Genomic DNA, 23144 nt, shown 5'->3' on the forward strand with positions numbered 1-23144 from the left:
TTAAAGTTCCCAAGTTTGAAGACCTCTGATGTAAGTGGAGAGATTGCAGAGGAAGGGATTACAAGAGAGTAAGTTATGCTGGCTGGGGAATTCTGGGAGTTGGACGGGACCAGAAGTCGGATTGGGAAAAGCTGGCAGGAAACTGCCTCTTTTGGCATCAGCCGTCCGTATGGTGCGCATTAAACGGCTGGGAAAGGGATAATTTAGACAGACATCCTTTTAATCCTCGCCCCCCCCCCCCCCTCCGCGCGGGGCTCCAACGTCACGATCGCGGGAACCAAGAGTCCGTGTATTAAAAGGCTGGGCTATCGCAGCCTCCCCTCCCTCCCCGCCTGAAATCCAACCTAAGACCCTGCCGGACTACATCTCCCCTCCTCCCGCCGCGCTGTCCAACAGCCCCCCGCCCCGCCAAGCGCCTCATCCCCCGCTTCTCCCTGGGACTTGTAGTCTCCGAGTCGACCGCGGAGGGAAACTACTGTTCCCAGAATGCAGAGCGGCAGAACGGCTGGTGAGGTTTTGAAAAGAAGGTGGACGCAGCGGGAGGGGGGGCAGAAAAGTAAAGGGAGCCCCTTCACGAAGCTCCTCCTCCCCCTCCCCTCTCTCCTGCCCGCTTAGGCTTTTCAGGGCGGCGCGGGGGTGGGGGGCCCCGGCGAGGGCCAGGAGAGGAAGGGCTGCCGGAGGTTTCCCTCCTCCTCCTCCTCGCTCGGGGGAAGCGGCCCTCCCCGTGACAGTCCATTTCCTGGCCGGAGCGGGCCGCGGGCGGAGGGCGAGACGGGCAGCGGCGGCAGCTGCTCGGCATGGTCTTCTCGCTGCCGGCCCCCGCCGCTCCTCGCCCGCCGCCTCCTCCTCCTCTTCCGCCTCCGGCCGCCGCTACTGTGTAGCGATGCTGCAGGGCCGGCGCGGCGCCCGCAGCGGAAGCCGCGATGGTAACACTGTGGCCCGGCCAGGTAGCTGCGCCCGCGGGAGGCCGGGAGGGGAGGGGAGGGGGAGAAAGGGGGAAGGTCTCGGCCTCTGGGGCAGCTGCTGTGGGGGGGAGGGGGAGACGGGGGGGGGTCTTCCCGCGCCCCCCTCCTCCTCCTCCTCCTTTCTGTGGGTCGAGGCTTAAGAAGGCGCCCCGGGGCGTCCTCGGCCGCTGCTGTAGGGAGGAGGGGGCAAGGGAGTCGGAGGGGGGGTGTCTCCCCGACCCCTCCTCCTCCTTTGAGGGGTGTTTTTAAGAAGGCAGCCCCGCGCCCTCTTCCTCCTCCTTTCTGGGGGGTGGCTGTTAATAAGACGCCCCGGCCTCTTCTGAAGGGAGGAGGGGGCGGAAAGGGAGGAGGGGGGGGTCTCCCGACCCCTCTTCCTCCTTCTTTGTGGGGGGGGGGGTGTTAAGAAGGCAACCCCGAGGCCTCCGAGGCCTCTGCTGTCCAACTCTCCCTGCTTCTCTTCTTCTCCCCCAGCTCTGGGCTCCTCACCTTGGGCCCCTTGTGAGCCCCTTCCCATCCTTTGCAAGAACCCCCTCCCAATATTGAACCCTGGAGCTCTGACCTATATAAATAACCTCTCTCTTTTTTCCTCCCCCCCAGGTCTGAGTGCGAATTGCAGCCGGGCTCTGCCTTCCTGGAATCAGAGAGCTACACCCTCCTGGGCTGCCCTTTAAGGAGGGGGAAGCCGAAGAGCTTGCCTCCCCCCTCCCCAGCTGTCTGTTTCGTGGCCTGGCAGGAATTCTTGCCCATTTGCCCTCCTCCCTCCCTGGGTGTCTGTGGCGGAGGGAAGCCTGGCACCCCCCTAGCTGAAGAAGAGGAAGAAGAAGCCAAGGGGGGGGGCAAGGAGGACACTTCGGGGACCATGAAGAAGTTTTTTGACTCTCGCCGGGAGCAGGGAGGATCCGGCGCTGGTTCAGGCACCCTTGGAGGCGGCAGCGGCAGCAGCAGCACAGGGCCTGGCAGCGGATACGTTGGCCGTGTCTTCAATGTGGGGAGGCAGCAGGTGACGGTGGAGGAGGTCGTGGCAGAAGGTAAGCCCAGGCCGGGTCTCCCTCTCTTCCCCCCTCCCCCTGCCCCCCCAAGCTGCTTAGCTAATCCAATTAGGGAGAAAACAGGCTTAAATTTAATTTGGGCATTGATCTCCCACAATCCTGCAGTCTTATTTTGTTGCAGGAAAGCCACTGCTCCTGAGAGCGGAAATCACCCTTTTTAATTAAAATGTGTGTGTGTGTGTCTGTCTATCTATCTATCTAATCTATCTAATCTATCTATGTCTTTTCTCCTGTCTTTATCATCTATGTATGTATCTATCTATCTATCTATCTCCCCTCTGTCTCTCATATCTATCCATCTGTCTGTCTGTCTGTCTGTCTGTCTCTATCTATCTATCTATCTATCTATCTATCTATCTATCTATCTCCTATTTATCTGTCTCTATCATCTATGTATATCTATTTATCTATCTCCTATCTCTCTCTCTCATCTATGTATATCTTTATTTATCTCCGATCTCTCTCTCTCATCTATCTATATCTATTTATCTATCTCCTACTTCTATCATCTATATATATCTATTTATCTATCTTCTCTCTCTCTTCAATCTAGATTTATCTGTCTCCTACCTCTCTCTCTCTCTCATCTATGTATATCTTTTATTTATCTATATCTCCTCTCTCTCTCTCATCTATCTGTATTTATCTATCTCTTCTCTCTCTCTTTCTCTCTCTCTTCATCTACCTACCTACCTACCTACCTACCTCCTGGTGCTGACGGCTAAGAGGGATAAATGGCATAGGCAGTAGGGGTCTCGCCAAGCCAGGCAACTTTCAAGATTTGTTGGACTTTCAACTCCCAGGATTCCTCAGCCAGGTCATCTAGTTGAGAATCCTGGGAGTTGAAGTCCATAAGTTGCCAGGTTTGGAGACTCTCTGGCACAGAGGGGGCAACCCAGCTTTGAGCTTCCAAACAGGCAGCCCTGAAACAGCCCCTCTGAGAACATGCAGCCAGCACCCCCCCTCCGCATTTTCTTCACACGCATAATCATTTACCAACCCTTCCCCCTTCCTTAATGGTGTTACGTAATGTGCTTGGCGGCTTCGCTGATGCAAACGCACCGTTTCTTCTCCCTTCTGGTGCCGCTCGCTGTAAATAAAGGGATAATGAGATGCCTAGGTGGAATTTCCTCTTGGTTTTCAGTGTGTTTGCTGCGTCACAAGGATAAGGTGGCCTGGGGTTCTCTCTTAAACCATGGCCAGGACTCCCTAAAGATTGCACTCTGGCCATAGGCTATGCAGAAAACAACAACCAGAATCCTGGCTTAAATTTGTGCTAAAACACACTTTCCAGTTGCTTTGCCTGTAAAAGCTCGGTTTTGTTTTTGTCCTCGGTTGGTTTATTAAATCAGATTAATTTAGCCACTGGTGTGAGGAGTAAATTCCGTAGGGAAGGAGCATCTTTGACCTTCCTGGTTTCTTTGTTACTTGAGGGGCGAGGGAGAGAAAAGAGGGAAGGCTTATGCAATGCATCACAAATGGCCAGAGAGAGAAAGAGGGACTTTTGGCTTAGCAGATCCTGGTCCTGGCTTCTTTAGGGATGGACAATTCTTTATCCTCTTGCAAGGGCCATTCACTCCAGCATATATGAGATGCCGAGTGGTGCATCTTCCACTCTGGGGCTTTGGAACAGAACCAGCTGGGAAGGTTCTGATTCTGGTTTCCCAGGTTTCCCAGATGCTGCCGGCCAGGATAGATTGCCGCAGACAGGAGACAAGAGTCCAGAGGGATTGGGCAAGCAGCCAGACCTCATTGTGTCTCTCCCACTTGCTCCAACCCTTATGAATGCCGGACAAAAATGCTGAGTGCCGAATGTCCCTGGCCGATCCTGGGCGGGGTAAATTCTGCTGATTCAGAGGCGATCTCGTTTAGACAGGGGAGCTTTGAACGAGTGAGGGTCGTGCAGGGAAGTTAAAGCCACCTTACTGGTTAAGTAATTGCTGATCCTGTGAGCTGCTTGCCAGTAGATTCCCTCATGGAGAGAATGGGTTCGTTCCGTTCCATTCCACTCCTTCATTCCACCTGCCCCACCTGGAAACGTGCCTGCTTGTACCTCAATAGAGTGAGCTTGGAATGAGGGCGATGTGGTTGGTTTCTCTAAGCTACAGTTTAGTTTGATTGGGGAAAAAACTGTAGTGTTCTCCCTTCCTTCCGAATCCTGGGGAATGTTGAGACCTACATTATGATTGCTTGAAGTGTAGATGGGACTAAAGCAGGGATCCCAAACTTGACAACTTTAAGACTTGTGGACGTCAACCAGAATTCTCCAGACACACCTACTGTAGTTATCTCAACCGTTCTTCATATGATTTTGCCTCCAGCCTCCTTCATTGTCCTTCTCTGCACTCTTTCCAGAGTGTCAACATCTTTTTAATATCGTGGAGACCAAAACTGGATGCAACATTCCAAGTGTGATCTTGGCATGGCACAATAAAATGGTAGTAATGTTTCTGTGATCTTGATTCCTTAATCCTGGTAGTCCAATTCCTCTGGAGGACATCCATGTTTGTGAGACAGATTGATGTTCTGTTGGGCCGAGGAGTTTGGGCCTAAAAGCCAACTTAACTCTGGACCTTTGTGAGTGAACCTGAGCAGCTCTAAGCGAAGGATGGTGGTAGCTCAACATAACACTTTGCATATTGCACTGAGGTTATGAATAATTTAGCCCTGAAATAGTAAACTACCAGAAGTTTCTTCTTCAACCTCGTCAAGAAACCTTGTTTGAGTTGGTCTGAAGGCCATTAGCTCTCTAAGGTGACACAGAATCCTTTGGAAGGGCGTCTTTTGGCTGAAGGGTGAGTCAAATATTTCTAAGCAGCAAGAGAATTTTATATAGCACTAGTAGCTGAATACCTCTGCTTTGCTACGAAGCTTTGTGATCAGGCTTAATAAATTGACAGTTAAAGCTGAGTAGTTATGATTGACCTCTCCTATCTTATCCCTTTCTCTCCCTCAGTCTGGCCCCATTGTCTAAACTCCCAGCTAGCAGGCCGGATGAGTCACCCGCTGACCATGCCCATGCCCAAGTGGCAGTTGGAGCAGAGTTCTTTTCAGGTGGGAAGGGGTAGTAGAACGTCTTAACTCCTTAGCATCGGAGCGTGTTAAATATAACATAAGAAATACTAATGATCTGATGGTCATTTTGAAAAATCCTTTCTTAGCAAGCACCTAGAAGCTAAGAGGAACATACGTGACAAATTTCAAGTTTGTATTTATTTATTTAATTAATTTGTATGCCGCCCACTCTCAAAGAGACTCAGGGCGGCTTGTAGGCTTTACAGTTCTGGAGATTTCGTGATGATGCATGACTGGTATTTCACTTTTACATATATAAATTCATGCTCGCATCTAACTTCAATGAAAAGACCCAGGTTCTTTGAAAAATCCATAATGTGTGGAAAGGTTGGAAGAAAAGGGAAGATGAGAATGACGGCTGGGAACAAGGTGGATAGACTTGGTTACAGTGGGATCAATCAGGACACGATTGGAAGACCTGAAAGGCCAGGTTAGGGAGGGATCAGGGATGTTCCATCCTGGAGAAAACTTAGCCACTAAGCATCATCACTGACTTGATGACACATAATCCCCCCTTCCCCCCAAAGTCTTCTTTCTGCTTCTGTGTCATTCTTTAGGGGGAAAAGATGATGTCACAGGTCCTTTCTTAAGCTGCTTCTTGGTATGCTGGTTTTCTTCTCTGGAAACCTTATTTCAGAGAACATTTACACACACCAGCATTCCCAGAGTTACTAATTTATGCCAAAGACCCCTCCTAGATGCCACAAGAGGTTGGTAGAGGTTCTGTGAAAGATCACGAGGGAAGAAAATCAGTTTTGGAACACTAGTGCTGGCAGTGGCAGGAATTTTATGTGCCTTGACCCAGATGCCAGCCTGCCTCTAAATTGGGTTGGTAGAAGTGACTTCCTTCCTTCCTTCCTTCCTTCCTTCCTTCCTTCCTTCCTTCCTTCCTTCCTTCCTTCCTTCTCCTTTCTCTCTCTCTCCTTCCTTCCTTTGTTTTCTTTCTTTTCTTTCTCTCCTTTCTCCTTCCTTCCTTTTCTTTCTTTTCCTCCTCCCTCTTCCCCCCTCTCTCCCCCTCCTTCCTTGAAACCTGAAGGTTATTTCAAGGATTTCTCTAGGGTAAAACACTAGGGAAAGGTTGCTGTACTTCCAACCTTCTCTTCCTAGACTACCCACCAAACTTCCAGGGTAGAAGCTTGCAATGTCTGAGGGTAATGAATTTCCTTACTGGCATTGAGAAGGTCACTGACTTTTGTGGCTGTTGAAGTGCTTCATTTGAAGCTGTTCCAGACTACAACATCTGATCATCCAAGTGATCAACTCAGCCCTTTAACGCCTTCTGCTTCGAATGGCATTGGAGAACATCTGGAATTTCTGTAGCCCAAAATGGAAGAAGTAGAATGGAAGTTGTGGGTACTTTTAAGAAGAGCCTGGACAGCCATTTCTCTGCAATGGTTTAGTCTAGAGCCGTGATGGCAAACATATGGCATGCCAGAGGTGGCATGCAGAGCCCTCTTTGTGAGCATGTGTGCTGTCGCCAGCTGCTCGTCTGATTTAAGAAACAGGCTGTTTTTTGGCTTGTTTTGGGGCCTTTTTCAGGCTATTTGGGGGCTGTTTTTCAGGCCATTATCCAGGTTGTTTTTAGGCTGAAAAATGCCTTGAAAAGGGCCTCAAAACGGCCCCAAAATTCCCCCAAAACAGGCATGCGCACACCGGCCAGCTGGTCTTTGGGTTCCCAGTGCCCCGGCGCAAGCACATGCACAAGCGTTCCGGTTTGGGCACTCTGTGCCGAAAAGGTTTGCCATCACTGGACTCCTGCGTCAGCAGTGGGTTGGACTAGAAGACCTCCCTTCCAGCTCTGTTATTCTATTATTTATTTAAAAGGTTTATATGGCTGCTCCTTTTAAACAACTCTGGGTGGCTCCCAGAGAAGACACATTGCTGATGAAAGCCAGATCTGTATTCAGATCTTCCAGGGATCTTGGTTATCTTCTGAGGATGGAAACATCCATAAGTCTTATAGTTGCCAAGTGTGGAGACCCCAGTTTCACATAATAAAATGGGTTACCCAACAATCTTCTGTGGTCAGAAGGACCCTTGAATAAGGCTCCAGGATCTCCCTAATCAAAAAGACAGACAGAGGTGGACATATTTGGAGTGGGGGGTGGGGACTGCTATTGGAAGAGCCTCTTCTCTTGTGGACCTCTGGATCTCTTGGAGGTGACCTCTTCACAGTGGGATTGGATGGACAGAATCGTGTTGGGCAAGACCACATTGGATCACTACATTGGCAACTTTTAAGACTGGTGGACTTCAACTCCTAGAGTTCCTCAGCCAGCAAAGCTGGTTGAGGAATTCTGAGAGTTGAAGTCCACCAGTCTTAAAAGTGGCCAAGGTTGCTTTTCTGGCTGAGGAATTCTGGGAGTTGAAGTCCAGCAGTCTTGAAGTTGCCAATGTGGAGCCCCCAGAGTAAGACAGTCCCCAACATTCCCAGTGCCTCTCCTTTTAAACTGTCCCCTTATGCGGTGGAATAAGCAGAGCCAGTTTGGGGAATGGCCCCCAGTTCCCCTCGTCCCATTCCCTTCTGCACTGCAGACAGCCCCTCCCCTCAAATGCAGACCCAGTTGGACCGATGTGGAGCTTAGTGCCTTCTTAAGAATCGGATTAAAATCAGTTCAGAAAGATTGCTTTGATTGGACGGGGAAGGAGTCCTTCAAAGAAAGCAGGGGGGAGCTGACCCCCCCTCCCACCCCCATGCTGTGCCCTGCCCCTCTTGCTTTCTAGGGAAAATGATCAAAAGGGAGACTTGTCAGCATTAAAAAAGAGCGAAACTCTTTCCAGACCTCTTGGCTGCCTCATGACTGCACACTTCTCGGAGCTGAGTCATGTTCCTGTGCGCTTGCTCGCTGGCGTGCTCTGACACTTCCCCTGTGCTTTTCCTTGCAAGTTAGATGTGCAAAAGAGAGAGCTTTGGATTTGAAGCCACTGGTTAAGGTTGTGTTTGTTGTTGTTCCTTCGCCCGAGAACAACTGTAGGACTTTGTGCTGCTGCTTTGCCACCGATGCCGTTTGGCGAGTCACTGTACGGTCCACCCCCCCAAGGCTAGAAGGAGGTTGGCCCAGAGGGTAGTCGCGCAAAAGGTGGCTTTTTGGCCTGGGGCTGGCCGCATCTGGGCTCTCCGAACTCCCCTGGTGGATGCCATATCTGTGAATGGCTGGCTGTGTTCATGTAACGCGCAGAGCTCCAGGCCGGTTAAACTAGCATTTAGCAATGAGCTAAGATTGGTTTCTGTTAAGCTGAGCTGGTGCTTTTGTTGTTCAATGAGGTGTGTCAGTTGTTTTGGAACGGCGTGGCCTCAGAAACTAGGTTGTTTCATTAACCACGCTAAGACTGCTGTGTGAACCCTCTCAGACTGGGTGGGCATGGGGGACAGTCACCATCCCAATAGATCACAGCCTTATAAAAAGGACTGTGAACAATTCAATCAATCAGAATAGGACCCTGGAGGTCTTCTAGTCCAGCCCCCGCTCAAGCAGGAAACCCTAGACAATTTGAAACAAGAGACTGTCCAGTCTCTTCTTTAAAGCCTCTGGTGGCAAGCTGTTCCACTGGTTTATTGTCCTCAGGAAATCTCTCCTTAATTCCAGGTTGCTTCTCCCTTTGATCAGTTTCCAACCATTGTTTCCTGTCCTGCCCTTTGGTGCTTTGGAAAATAATTTGACTCCCCTCTTCTTTCGGGCAGCCTCTCAAATACTGCAATGCTGCTATCCTGTCCCCCTTTAGTCCTCCTTTTCTCTAGACCGGCCCTTCCCAATTCTTGCAACCGTTCTTCAAGGTCTCCAGGCCTTGGATCATCATAGTTGTTTTTGTTAAAATAGTTTTTATTAAACATTTTCAAGTTTAAAAAAGCACAAGGAAAAAAAATACAAAAACAAATACAAAACAGATAAAAACACAAACAACAGAATATAATATACTTTTTACAGCTTTCCGTATCAGCATGTATATTCTGCTTTTGTGGTTTACTCTTCAGTTATTGCCTTCTTGTAGATTTTAACAATTCTAATGGTAATGTGATAATTATAATATAATGTAATGTGGTGTGTATAATCAAATTTTACATATATACATTTTTATTCATAGTATAATCAATAATTTTCAAAGCTTTTACTCCAACCACTTGTACCGTCTGCTCCAAATTTTATAGTAGTCCGACTCTTTTCTTTTCTTTTAATTCCATGGTCTTCCTGTCCATTTCAGCACATTCAAATATCTTCCTAATTACCATATCATCTGGGCGGTGGGGAGGGTTTGATCATCTTAGTTTAGTCACTTATTAAAGTGGCACTTTGAACAAGAAAAGTCAGTTGTGTATTTATTTGCTAGATTGGTGTCCTGCCTTTCCTTCAACAGCTCAAGGCAGCCTAAGTGGGGTCTGCATTCAGCGGTTGGGGTACCTCCTGGTTAGACTTCACATGTGGATAAGCCACAGGGGACCGTCCACCCAGGCAGTCTCCCTGCGAAGCTCCCTGTTCAGCCGAGTGGCAGCTTGTGTAAACTTCGTGTGAATGACAACCCCGTGTTGTCTGTGGCATCCCGGCATTTCTCTCAATGCGAGAGCCTGCTGGTCGAATAAGCCTTGCAAGTCAAATAGACTCTGGCTTATTCTGAGACAGCTGGGAAGTTTTTATTCTTCTCCCGAAGTCTCTTTGGGCTTATTCTATCTTGTTATGCAGCCATTGGGGACCCTGCAGTTGAAATGACCATATGAAATGACTTCATTATGCAGTCTTATAAACTGCTCGAAGGTGTTCTTGGATGACGGAAGCCTACAAGTTGTTTACGTGCTGCCTGGTTCAAAACAGGATCAGATTTCTTGGAGTAAATAGTGAGCATTTTGAGCGTTTGGCTTGGCTGTTCGGCCCTTGAGAAGTGTTTTGGGGATTCAAGTGGAATAAATGTGGAAAGCACCCTGTGCAAGGTGTGTTTTTGAACTCAGCACCACTGGCTTTCTTCTTCTTCTTCTTCTTCTTCTTCTTCTTCTTCTTCTTCTTCTTCTTCCTCCTCCTCCTCCTCCTCCTCCTCCTCCTCCTCCTCCTCCTCCTCCTCCTCCTCCTCCTTCTCTAGCGTTTATGGCCTGGGAGTCCAACTTTGGCCACTTTAAGACTTGTGGACTTGTGGCTTTGCTGGCTGAGGAATTCTGCCAGTTGAAGTCCATAAGTCTTAAAGTGGCCAAGGTTGATTTGCTGGCTGAGGAACTCTGGCAGTTGAAGTCCGTAAGTCTCAAAGGGGCCAAGGTTGATTTGTTGGCTGAGGAATTCTGGGAGTTGAAGTCCACCAGTGTCAAAGTGGCCAAGGTTGATTTGCTGGCTGAGGAATTCTGGGAGTTGAAGTCCATAAGTCTCAAAGGGGCCAAGGTTGATTTGTTGGCTGAGGAATTCTGGGAGTTGAAGTGCACAAGTCTTAAAGTGGCCAAGGTTGATTTGCTGGCTGAGGAATTCTGGGAGTTGAAATCCATACGTCTCAAAGAGGCCAAGGTTGATTTGCTGGCTGAGGAATTCTGGGAGTTGAAGTCCATACATCTCAAAGGGGCCAAGGTTGATTTGCTGGCTGAGGAATTCTGGGAGTTGAAGTCCATAAGTCTTAGTGGCCAAAGTTGGACACCCTTGATTTATTTTAGAGGTAGTCCTTGATGTACAATGGTTCGTTTACTGACAGTTCGAAGTTACAACGGCACTGAAAAAAGTGACTTATGACTGTTTTTCACACTTACGACCATTGTAGCATTCCCATGCTCACGTGTTCAAAATTCTGACCCTTGGCAATTGCCTCATATTTATGATATGTTGCAGTGTCACAAGAGGTCATATGGAAGTCCAGGGAGAAGCCAGATTCCATGTAAAGCAGGTGAAGGATCCGTATTTGTGTTTTTATCTTTATAGTTATAATGTACACTGAAGATGGCATTTAATTTTGTTGTACAATGTGCAGTGACAATAAAGTAAACTAAAGTAAACTAATTCATGGAATGAGCGTGTGACTAACTTATCATTTAACAACTGTGGCTGCAAAATGGTTGTGTGCCCAGTGATCCTCCATTTTCTGGAAGAGGCGGTTGCAGCTGCAATCTTGCCTTGTAGCCCTTGTCGTCCTCTTAGAACTAATAACAACTTTTTGTTTTATGGTCCCTTTGAATGTACCCTAATAGGCATGCATTAAAATGAAATTTTGTTGCACACAGCGCTCAAAGGGCCACCGCCTCCAATATACGCTACACCAAGGTGACAAAATAAATAAATGCAAAATTATGCACATGCCCACATATATGATATGACATTATACACATTCTGCTGAGTCATGACTACCTGGGCACATCCACAGAGGTTTCTAGTAGGCAATCCGGGAGCTGTTTGTGGCTGTCCCCTTCCTGGGTGTGTTGATGCAGCCCTGTGATTTCTTGATGATCTTCCGTCCGAGCTATTAATCGGCCCTTGCCCTGGGAAAGCTTTGGGAAATCTGCCAGCTACTGCCCTGCTGCAGCTCTTCCAGTTTCACAGGCCTTTTCTCCAAGTCCAGATTTAGCTCTGGTTCTGAATGGGGCTACTGTTCCATGGACTTCATTTTGAGAGTCCATGGATGGACTTGCTGTCATTGAAAGAGGCTGCTCATGAAAGATTCCCTTTCATCTACAGCTGGGGGAACGTCTCATGAAGTCCATCCTAGTGGTTAGTTCAAAGCCTTGTGGGAGAAGAACCCAAAAGCCCCTGAGTCAAATTTATAGTGTCTAAATTTAAGCATCATTGAATTTAGGGTTGTTGTTGTTTTTAGAGAATATGAGAGTTGGAAGAGACCTTGGCTTTCTAGAAAGAATTTTGTTATGGCTACATATCATCTAACTCTGTACAATCCCCCCTCCCATTTTCCCATAATAGAAAAGGCAGAGCAGAATAACAGAAAATGTGGCAGGCCAAAGACCCAAAAGAAAAGATGGCTGCAGGCCTGACAATAGCTTTCAGTCCTGGTTAGGGAAAGAACACAACTGCTATCGGTCCTCAAAGTTTGCCTGGCAGGGAGACCAACTTAAACTCCTGATCCCTTCATTTTGAATAACTGGCTTTGTCCGTTATGCTAAGCTATCATTTCAGAGTTTAGTTTTAATGAAAGGCAAATTAGCTGAGTGTACAAACACCAACCAGGGATGTCCAACCTTGGCAACTTTAAAACTTGTGGACTTCAATTTCCAGAATTCCCCAGCCAGCATGTTTCTTTGAAAAAATACCGTTCTTAGCTGTAAAATCTTGGAGTCCCAACAATGGATTAAACCACCCTGCAAAAAGCTTGCTTCTTCCTGGAATATGCAATGACTGTGTTCACATGCTGTGAAGGAGGCATAGATATTATACTGAGCCAGTCCTGGAGGCTGGGGAAGGCTTGGACGAGGGCTCTGCATCAGAGGCAGAGAGGGGACCAGAGCCATCTGGGAGTTATGTGCTGCTTCCGGAGCCTCCAGAGTCGGACATCAGCGAGGCAGAGGAACAGGGGGAGCCTGTTCCCAGTGCGCGCATGCGCTGAGCTGCCAGAAGGCAAGAACAGTTAAGACAAAAGGAACGACTTGGGAGTAAGGCTTGGAGGTGATTGGCCCCTCCCATAGGACATAAAGGAGCAAAGGCACATGAGCCTTTGCAGGAAGCAACTTTGTTCATTCTGGTCGGTTTAAATTCTGAAGCTCTGTTTTGACTCTGTGCTCTATGTGGCCTTGCAAAGCTAATTGCCAATTATGGACATTATGATCTGTTTGGGCACCCCAAAGGTGCTTTTTCAAAAAGGCAATACAACTTTCTTGGGTTTCTTCGATTGAAAACGTGAACTGAAGAAGCTTCTTGGATGAGAACCGAAATATTTTCAAAGAAGAAAACCAAGAAAGTCCAGTTGCCCCACAGGTGCTTTTTTCAAGAGGCAGTTGGACTTTCTGGTTTTCGCTTCTCATTCAAGAAGCTTCTTCAGCTCGAAAAAGCAGCTTAGGGGCAGCCGTGACCCGGATGACTGACAATCTCCATAGACGTCTCTTTGGGTGGGTTGGCTTGCGTTCTTATGTCCTGTCACTCATGACTAACACCCCACAGGTGACCTGTTCCTTGTTCTGATTCACGGACGTTGCCAGCGAGGACATTCAGTACCAGATGACAGTTTGAGTGAACCACATGTTTGTAGTGACTGGGAAAGAGTGAAGCAAAACCCCATATCTGATCTGTCAGTCTAGATCAGGGGTCCCCAAACTTGGCCACTTTAAGACTTGTGGACTTCAACTCCCAGAGTTCCTCAGCTAGCAAAACAACCTTTGGCCACAAGTCTTAAAGTTGCCAAGTTTGAAGGCCTCTGATCTAAGAGGAGAGATTGCAGAGGGAGGGATTACAAGAGAGTAAGTTATGTTGCCTGGGGAATTCTGGGAGTTGAAGTCCACCAGTCTTAAAGTAGCCAAGTTTGAAGACCTCTGATCTAAGTGTTGGGCAGAGACCTCAAGAGCCTGGGAAAAATCCAGCGCTCAGCATTCACCCAGGCTGAACTTCAGGTAGTGGATGGGCTATGACTTCATGTTGCTGTTGCCTTTTCCTTTTACGAGGGGAGTAGGGGAGCCTCTGCTGAAAGCCATGTCAGCCAAGCCTGATGGAAGAGGCTGGATTGGAAATCCTGGGAAACTATAGCAGTCTAGAGACTGGATGAAAGAGAGTTTTGACACCTTGCTTTATAAAAATCATTTCATGTGCAGTACTTTTGTCGTGTTTCTGCTGCTGTTCTTTGTGTGCATTGGCATATTCCCGGCTGAAAAAACAGCCACTGAGAAAACTCCTTGGGAAAAAAAAATAACCATTCTTCTATTCTGCAAATTCCTGTTTGGTTTTTTTTTTTTTTTTAAAAGAACACAAAATAAGGACCTGGATTCTTACTGCAGCAATTACTCTAGTTTGGAAAGGGATTTATGCAAGCAACTTTCCTTCCTTGCTTGGCTAAGCTTCAGAGGGAATGCAAGCCAGCAAAGAGTTGGCCACTTCCTATTGCAGTATCAGAGAGAATTTCTGGGAGGATTATGGCTGCATTTATACCTGGCAGGCTTTCTCTAGGAATTGTGGCTGGGATTAGAGCAGAAATCGGCATTTATTTTATTTTATTTCACTTTACTTTATTTTTTATTATATTATTATTTTATTTATTTCATCATATTATTTTATTTATTTCATTATTTTATTTTGTTTATTTCATTATTTTATTTTGTTTTGTTTAGTTTAGTTTGTCAAACATGTACGAGATGACAGGTATAAGTATAAACATGGACATGAACACAGGAAATGGGTACGAATAAATGGGGAGAGTAGGATAGGGACGGTAGGCACACTGATGCGCTTATGCACGCCCCCTTTATGGACCTCTTAGGAATGGGGTGAGGTCCATGTTCAACAGTTTGAGGTTGACGTTATGGGGGTTTGAGGATGTAACAAGGGAATCAGGTAGGTTAGGTTAGGCTTATTGGTTTTGTATGCCGCCCACTCCCGAAGGACTCTGGGCGGCTCACAATAAACAGGGGAGGGAATAAATAAGACAATACAAACAATTTTAAAATCCACAACAGTCACAATTAAGACGGGGCTGGGTGCTTTAACAGCCTCCAGCCTGCCGGAACAGCCAGGATTTTGTAGCTTTACGGAAGGCCGGGAGGGTAGTAAGGGTCCGGATCTCCACGGAGAGCTCGTTCCAGAGGGCCGGAGCAGCAACAGAGAAGGCTCTCCCCCGGGGGGGGCGCCAGCTGGCATTGGCTGGCAGATGGAACCCGGAGACGGCCAAGCCTGTGCGATCGAATTGGTCTTTGGGAGGTAATTGGCAGGAGGCGGTCTCTCAGGTACCCAGGTCCGATGCCATGTAGGGCTTTATAAGTAACAACTAGCACCTTGAAGCGAGTCCGGAGACCAATGGGCAGCCAGTGCAGCTTGCGGAGGATAGGTGTAACATGGGTGTACCTAGGTGCACCCACAATCGCTCGCACGGCTGCATTCTGGACTAACTGAAGTCTTCGAACACTTTTCAATACTGCAACGTGCTCTACATGGGGCTGCCCTTGAAGAGCATCCGGTGACTTCAGCTAGTCCAGAATGCGGCCGCGCGAGTGATTGTGGGTGCACCTCGGTTCACCCACATAACACCTATCCTCCGCGAGCTGCACTGGCTACCTGTTGATCTCCGTGTGCGCTTCAAGGTGCTTCTTACCACCTATAAAGCCCTCCATGGTAGTGGATCTGGGTACTTGGGAGACCGCCTCCTGCCGATTACCTCCTCGAGACCGATTAGATCTCATAGATTAGGCCTCCTCCGAGTGCCATCTGCCAGCCAGTGCCGGCTGGCCACTACGCGGAGGAGAGCCTTTTCAGTGGTAGCTCCGACCCTCTGGAACGAGCTCCCCGTGGGGATCTGTACCCTCACCACCCTTCAGACCTTCCGCGCAGCCCTCAAGAACTGGCTATCCTGCCAGGCCTGGGGTAGAGATTGATCTGCCCCCACCCGAATGTTGGATGAATGTTGTTTACTTTTTAATTATATGTAATGTTATATGTTATTGTTTGTATCCCCCTTCCTATGAGTTGTTAGCCGCCCTGAGTCCCCTCAGGGAAAAGGGCGGCCTATAAATAAACCCATTCAATTCAATTCAATTCAAGGGCAGCCCCATGTAAAGCGTATTACAGTAGTCCAGTCTTGAGGTCACGAGGGCGTGAGTGACTATCTGAAGTGCCTCCCGGTCCAGATAGGGTCGCAATCGGTGCACCAGGCGAACCTGTGCAAAGACCCCCCTGGTCACAGCCGATAACTGATGATCTAAATTCAGCTGTGGATCCAGGAGGACTCCCAAATTGCGAGCCCTCTCTGAGGGGCGTATAATTTCACCCCCCAGACTGAGAGATGGAATAATTAGCCAATCTTTGGGAGGGAACATCAATAGCCATTCGGTCTTGTTGGGATTGAGTGCAAGCTTGTTCGTTCCCATCCAGACCCTGACAGCCTCCAGGCACTGGCCCATCACTTCTACTGCTTCACTGAGTTGGCACGGGGCGGACAGATACAATTGTGTATCGTCCGTGTATTGGTGGTATTTAATCCCGTGCTGCCGTATGATCTCACCCAGTGGCTTCATGTAGATGTTAAATAGGAGGGGGGACAGGACCGAGCCCTGCGGCACCCCATAACTGAGGGGCCTCGGGGTCGACCTCTGTCCTCCGACCAACACCGACTGCGACCTGTCCGAGAGGTAGGAAGAGAACCACCAAAGAACGGTGCCTCCCACTCCCACCTCTCGTAACCGTCGCAGAAGGATACCATGGTTGATGGTATTGAAGGCCGCTGAGAGGTCAAGGAGCACTAGGATAGAGGACTGACCCCTATCCCTGGCTCGCCAGAGATCATCGATCAGCGCGACCAAAGCAGTTTCCGTGCTGTAGCCAGGCCTGAAACCGGACTGAAAGGGATCCAGATAATCGGTTTCATCCAAGGACCGTCAGAGTTGAGAGGCCACCACTTTCTCAACAACCTTCCCTACAAAGGGGAGGTTGGAGACCGGGCGATAGTTGCTCAAAATGGCTGGGTCCAGAGACGGTTTCTTCAGGAGGGGTCTCATCGCCGCATCCTTTAAGAGGAGCGGGAAGGATCCCTCCCAGAGAGAGGTGTTAATTATCGTCTGGATCCAGCCGCGTGTTACCTCCCTGCTGGTCGAAACCAGCCAGGAAGGGCACGGGTCCAGTATACAAGTGGAGGCGCTCACCGCTCCCATGGCCTTGTCCACTTCCTCAGGCGTGACAAGTTGAAACTCAATCCATAAACTCCGCTCAAGACCTTCCCCCAGTACCTCAGCTGGTACCGTGCAATTGGAGTCCAGGTCTGTCCGAATCCGAGCGACTTTATCCGTTAAATAATGAACAAATTCCTCAGCTCTACCTTGCAAAGGTTCATCCATGTCCCTCCCTTTCAGGAGGGAGCGGGTTATCCTAAACAAGGCGGCTGGGCGCGATTCAGCAGACGCAATAAGAGCGGCAAAATGCAAACATTTTGCCGCCCGTGTTGCCACGAGATAGGCTCTGATATAGGCTCTCATCAGTGCTCGGTCTGACTCAGACTTACTGGCCCTCCAGCGGGGGGAGGGGGGGCTCACCGCTCAGTTGGAATCAAGTCAAAATAAGGTCCACAAACGCCAGAAATTAAGATAGAGCGCTGCCATCAGCAGCGCGGCACCGCCATCTTCTCCGCACAGCGTGGATAGTTTCAAGCCGCCGAGGTTTCGCTGCTTGAAAAACGTCCGGAGGCGGCTGTTCTTTGAAATCTTTTTTCAAAGACCAGCTCTTTTTTTTTTTTGAGCTGGTCTTTGGTTATCCCAATAACAGAAATGATGACGAAGGAGGAGGCAGCGTCACTCCTGGTTCTTGAATGCTTTTTCAGGGCTTCAGATGTCCGATCCTCTCTCCTCTCTCTCCCTAAACTCCAAAACTCCAAAAATGCCAAAGGTTGTAAATAAATGCTGCTGTCTGGCCGAGGCTATAGTAGAACGCTGCCGTCAGCAGCGCGGCACCGCCGTCTTCCTCTCCACGGCGCAGGGTGTAAATCTAGGCCGTAAATCCAGGCCGCCGAGAGTTTCCCCCATTCACGAACTTCAGAAGACTTCCAGGTGCCTGGTCCTCTCTCCTCTCTTACTCCCCAGACTCCAGTCCTCTTCGGGTGACCTTTGGTAATAAATTAACAGGTTTCGAAGGCTCTCTGAGGTCTTTTTTCATCCGGCTTTCTACACAGCGAGAAAGCCAGGCAGCCATTCAGGTCTCGCACATGTGCAGGTAGAGCATTCCAGGCGTTGACTACTCTGTTGGTATCATTGTGGTTGAAGCTGAAGAAGCTTTTGTGTACTATGCTTAGGTCAGACCGTAGTTGGCATAGTTCTAGGTTCTCTAAGCCCAAAATTTCAAGCCTGGTGACCAATTTTGTTGTATTTATTTTGTACGAAACCATTTACTGTATTTTTTGGAGTATAAGACGCACCTCCCCCCCCAAAGAGCGTGGAAATGTTGGTGCGTCTTATTTCCCCAATATAGTCATTTTTGGCCTCCTGAAGCCCTGCCCCCACATCCCATTTTTGTGAAAAACAGGCAAAAGAGGGGGTGTTTTGCCTTCCCCCATCCCCCCAGAAGTACTCGGCAAGCTTCAGCAGGACTGGAGGAAGAAAAAAATGCCCCCGTTTTGGTGAAAAATGGCATTTTTGCCTTCCCCCAGCCCTGCTGAAGCCTACAGAGCCTCCTCTTCTCTCCTCCTCTCTTCCTCTCCTCCTCCTCTCCTCTTCCTCTCCTCCTCCTCTTCTCCTCTCCTCTTCCTCCTCTTCTCCTCTCCTTTCCTCCTCCTCCTCCTCCTTTCCTCCTCTTCTTTCCTCCTCTTCTCTCCTCCTCTCCTCCTCTCCTCCTCCTCTTCTCCCCTCCCTCCCTCTGCTGCTGCTGCTGAGATGGGCCAGTTGACCTTTGGATCTCACGCTTCTTAGCAGCGTCCCCCCATCTCTTAGGTTGCATGAGTCAGCGAGGCTGCCTTACCCCTACTAGAAGAAATAACGAATAAGCTGCTATTCCAGCAGACTCGGCTTGCTAGGAAGCAGCTCATTTGGGCAAGGTCCCAGTTGTCACTTGTTTCTCCTCCTCCTCCTCCTTTGTAGGTTTTGTTAAAAATGAAATATTATTCACATGAGGAAAGGTGAGCATTTCACAAATGTCTTGCCCGTTGAAACCGCAGCTAGGAAGGGTGGGCTGCCTTTAATTTTCCAGGCACCTGGGCTGGGAAGGCAGATGCTACTGAAAACCAAGACGCTCCCTTGATGTTGGCTGAAAGCAACGGGAGAGATGGAGGAAGTGGTGGCTGTTGCTGCTACTCCTGCTTTGCCCAGAATAATGGGAGGGGAGGATGGAGAGCAACCAAAGGGTGTTTTTCAGCCAGGAGCCTCTGTATCTCTCCAGAAGGCAGGCTGGGTGGTCCACACGCTTCAGGGATACCCAGGAACTCACCTGTGGGAGAAGCTCCCAGATGTCACCCAGCCAGATCAATTGTTGTACGGCAGACCCAGATCGAGGTCATCTCTGTGTGGAAGGTGATCTGCCTGTTGCAGAAGACAGAAATCAAACCCTAAATGTAGGTTTGCTCTAGCATTGAGATTCTAGGCATGTGATGGCTAACCTTTTCGGCACCAAGTGCTAAAAAGGGTTGCACAGAAACGTCGTTTGCACGCAAGCTCATCGGGGCCATGCTCTAGAAAAGCCAAATTTCCGGGTTCTAGCCCGCATGCGTGCCCGGCAATCAGCCGGCTGGCATGCATGTGCAGGCCAGTTTTCAGCACTGCCACGTGCGCAAAGGGATTGCGCCCCAGAAAAGCCGAAATTCCAGGTTCTGGCAGGCACGCACGTGTGACAATCAGCTAGCCGGGGCGCATGCACCCGCTAGTTTTTGGCACTGCCACGTGCGCAAAGGACAGCTGATCATGGTGCATGCATGCGTGCCAGAAACCAGAAAGACAAACAGGCAAGGCAGCGTGTGCTGGGCGACATGGCTTCGTGTGCCACAGGTTCACTATCCCTGTTCTAGGCCTTTTTCAAGTCAGCGGCCGTTGGTCCGGTCCCTTCCTTCTCCTTGAGGGTTGGAGCATCTGCTTGGCATAACGCTGGCGACTGAACTGGGACCTGTTGGTTCCTGCCTCAGCTGCTTAAACACTGAATATTTTACTATTTGTGATGATAATCTGTTGCTGGATGCCCCTTCTTAATGGCTGCTACCACACCCCTCTTTCTCTCTCTCTGTCTTACCACAGCAATTTTTCCCCATCTTAACTCTATTATAAAAGTGCTGAATGGAAGGTGGTTTATACTGGTTGCATGGTGATGTCCTGAGCGTGTGCCCCAGAAATGCCAGTGTTGTGATTTTGCCCATTTTGTGGCTTTCTGGGTCGTTTCAAGAATGTTTCCTCCTCCTCTTCAGCGGAAAAGAGGCCTTGTGCCACCCAGTGACTTCCAGTGCTTCTAACCTTTGCAGGGTGGAATGTGGTAAAACCGTGCATGGTGGGAACATTGATTGTGGTTTGGCTCTAAGGACTGTGGCTTCCTCAGTGGAATTGGGCAGGGGATCCAAGGTGTTGCCATCCAATTAAGCCCTGGGGATTAGTTTTGGAAGTCTCAGGGAGGTTCTTGTGCTGTATTTGTATCTACATTGAAAGGCAGGGTTCATAATGCAACTCATGAGTCACAGACATTAAACTGACCCTGACAATGTTGTCTTTTGGGGGCTTTGATCCTCTCTTAATTCCAAGCATCCCTGCCTAATGCAAATTAATGGAGCAAAAACAACAACATGTGGAATACCCCAAACGGTCTGTTCCTATTCGCCGGATGCCTCTCCGGATGTTGGTTCGGAGGAGAAACCCAGACATATCTGGAGGGGAGATGATCAATGGCTCTGAGGCAGGGGTTGTGAGTCCAAGTGAGGGGAGTGGTTGGTGGAACTGCTGGCTGAGAGGGATTTGGATGAAGCACAGCTGCAGCCGGAGAGCACTGAGGCTTCAGGTGGGGAAGCACGCAGCTGGAGCCGATCGGTGAAGAGGAAGAGGAACCGCCTTCTGTACTTCATCCCAGAAGAGGTAGGGAAGAGAAAAGGCAGGGGGAGTGAAGGTCAGCCTGATTACACGCTAAGAGGCAGTCTCATCCCTCTTGATGGGCTGCACCAGAAGCTGGCCGTTTAGCACAGCAGACAGAAGGAGATGATGCAGGGGACAAAATATTCATTTCTTAGTTGCATGTTTCCTGGTTGTTGTGATTCCTGCCTTGCTTTGGATCGTGTTTTGTGAATTCTGGACTTTTCTTGCCTCTGGTGTTATGGATTTAATTTTGCCTGATGGATTTATCTTGTTTGGGAAACTCTCAAGTGCCTTGTGGACTCATTGGCCTGCTTTTGGCTGTATTTAATTGGGATAGTTCTGGGTTTTTGATGAAGGGAATTGCTGGAGAATATTAATAAACCCATTAAATCATCATTACATGTGTGTGTGAGTGAGTGGGACAGCACAATGTAAGCTGTGGTGGCTGTCAGAATATATAATGTATAATATAATCTCTACTTTAGAGAAGGAGGGAGTTGCCAAATAGAATGTACTTTTCATGTGTGAAAAAATCATGCACAAATTCCTTTTTTTTCCTCTTGCCATTTTGGAAACGTTAGAACTGTTTAAAAATTGGTTTAAACTGCTTGAATTCATAGTGCATTCATTATCACATTCGTTTGATTTAAAAAAACCTGTGCGCAGGTACCTCTAAACTATTTGAATTTTGCTGTTGAAAATGGCATGCAGGGCAGTTGCGTACAATCAGTGAAAAATGATGAAGGGAAGAGAATGCAAAGGAAAGCAGTGGTGGGGGGGGAGATAATTCAGGTGCCTGTTCCCAAACTCAAAGGGAAGTCTTGTGTAATGGTCAACTGGATCCTGTTCCAGAATGGAAGAGCTTGCTTCTTCCAATAGGATTGACGGCTTGACTCTGCTTCCAAATTCTTATTCCTTATGGATCCTGAAATACAAATGGTGCTCTAATTGACTGGGTAATAACCTTTCTTACTTAAGCAAAATATTGCAATTATGGCAAATCTAGACAGCATCCTAAAAAGCAGAGACATCAACCTGCCAACAAAAGTGTGTCTAGTCAAGGTGATGGTTTTCCCAGTTGCAATGGATGGATGTGAAAGTTGGACCATAAGGAAGGCTGAGTGCAAAAGAATGGAGGCCTTTGAACTCTGGTGCTGGAAAAGACTCCTATGAGTCCCTTGGATTGCAAGGCCATCCAACCGGTCAGTCCTAGAGGAGATCAACCCTGACTGCTCTTTAGGCCAGATCCTGAAGAGGAAACTCAAATACTTTGACCACCTAATGAGAAGGAAGGACTCCCTGGAGAAGGGCCTCATGCTGGGAACGATGGAGGGCAAAAGAAGAAAGGGTAGGCAGAGAAGGAGGTGGCTGGATGGAGTTACCGAAGTAGTCAGCCTGAGCTTAAATGGACTCCAGGGGATGGTAGAGGACAGGAAGGCCTGGAGGAACATTGTCCATGGGGTCACGATGGGTTGGACACGACTTTGCAATTAACAACAACATTGCAATTATAATAACCTAATTTTAATGTTGGAGAACTCTGCCTAGAGAGCCCCATTAGAACTTGTAGGCCTCTAAACAGGGATCTCTCCGCTATTCCCACCCCAGTTCATGTGGTTCCTCACTCTGGGCCAGATCCATAGTTCGATTATACTAGCTGAGCTTTTTTCTGTCTTGCCTGGGCAGGTGGCTTCGCTATCGTATTTCTGGTGAAGACCAGCAATGGGATGAAATGTGCCCTCAAACGAATGTACGTGAACAACGAATACGACTTGCAAGTTTGCAAACAGGAAATCCAGATTATGGTGAGTATGTGGAGCCCTCGTGATCTTTGCCATATGGTATGTTTACACGGGATGATAAGCAGCAGTTATTGAGAGAAGTAGTGCAATGCTAGTTGATCTTTTAAACCTTGAAGGAGTGGCTTGTTTAAACTCTGCAGCTTTGAACCGGGGCATGGAGATCAGATGCAAGGTGAAGGGTCAAGGAACAACCAGCAGACAGGCTGGTCAAAGAGGGAAAAAACAACCAGGACTTTTCTTTGTTCAATTAGGAAATTAGTGGTCTTGCATGTAGGGCTGTTTATGGCACTGTGGCTCACAGTAAAGATGTGCCTTTTGTTCTTTTCCAGAGGGATCTTGTGGGTCACAAGAACATTGTCGGGTACATTGATTCCACCATAAACTCAGTCAGCAGTGGAGATGTGTGGGAAGTCCTAATCTTGATGGATTTTTGCCGAGGTATGTAAGCATTCACAGGAACCATATTTGCAAGCCATCTACTATTCCTTGAATTCTGCAAAGTTCTTTCTTAACCCTTTGGACTAAATTGTAGGACTGACTTGGGACTTCTCGGCTTAAGCTGAAATCTAATCACTGCAGTTTTTACTGTTTTGGTGCAAATTAATCACTAAAATCTCCCATAAATTATCTT

The 23144-nt window shown here is 48.4% G+C and overlaps 1 protein-coding gene across 11 annotated transcripts in view; it reads left to right on the forward strand.

The window, feature by feature from the left end:
• Positions 1-502: 502 nt before the first annotated feature.
• AAK1 (AP2 associated kinase 1) overlaps positions 503-23144 on the forward strand; it is a 90964-nt gene continuing 68322 nt past the window's right edge. For 5 of the 11 annotated variants that reach the window (XM_032229979.1, XM_032229978.1, XM_032229980.1 and 2 more), the window contains exons 1-4: positions 505-527; positions 1563-1993; positions 22398-22516; positions 22843-22951. In XM_032229979.1, the coding sequence (XP_032085870.1) occupies positions 1825-1993; positions 22398-22516; positions 22843-22951 (397 nt within the window). In that variant the 5' untranslated portion in view covers positions 505-527; positions 1563-1824. Of the gene's footprint in view, positions 528-623; positions 927-1562; positions 1994-22397; positions 22517-22842; positions 22952-23144 lie in introns of those variants that run through there. The other 6 variants (XM_032229976.1, XM_032229975.1, XM_032229981.1 and 3 more) reach the window with 4 other exon arrangements.

Source organism: Thamnophis elegans, chromosome 13, assembly GCF_009769535.1.
Source record: "Thamnophis elegans isolate rThaEle1 chromosome 13, rThaEle1.pri, whole genome shotgun sequence".
Classification (NCBI taxonomy): Eukaryota; Metazoa; Chordata; class Lepidosauria; order Squamata; family Colubridae; genus Thamnophis; species Thamnophis elegans.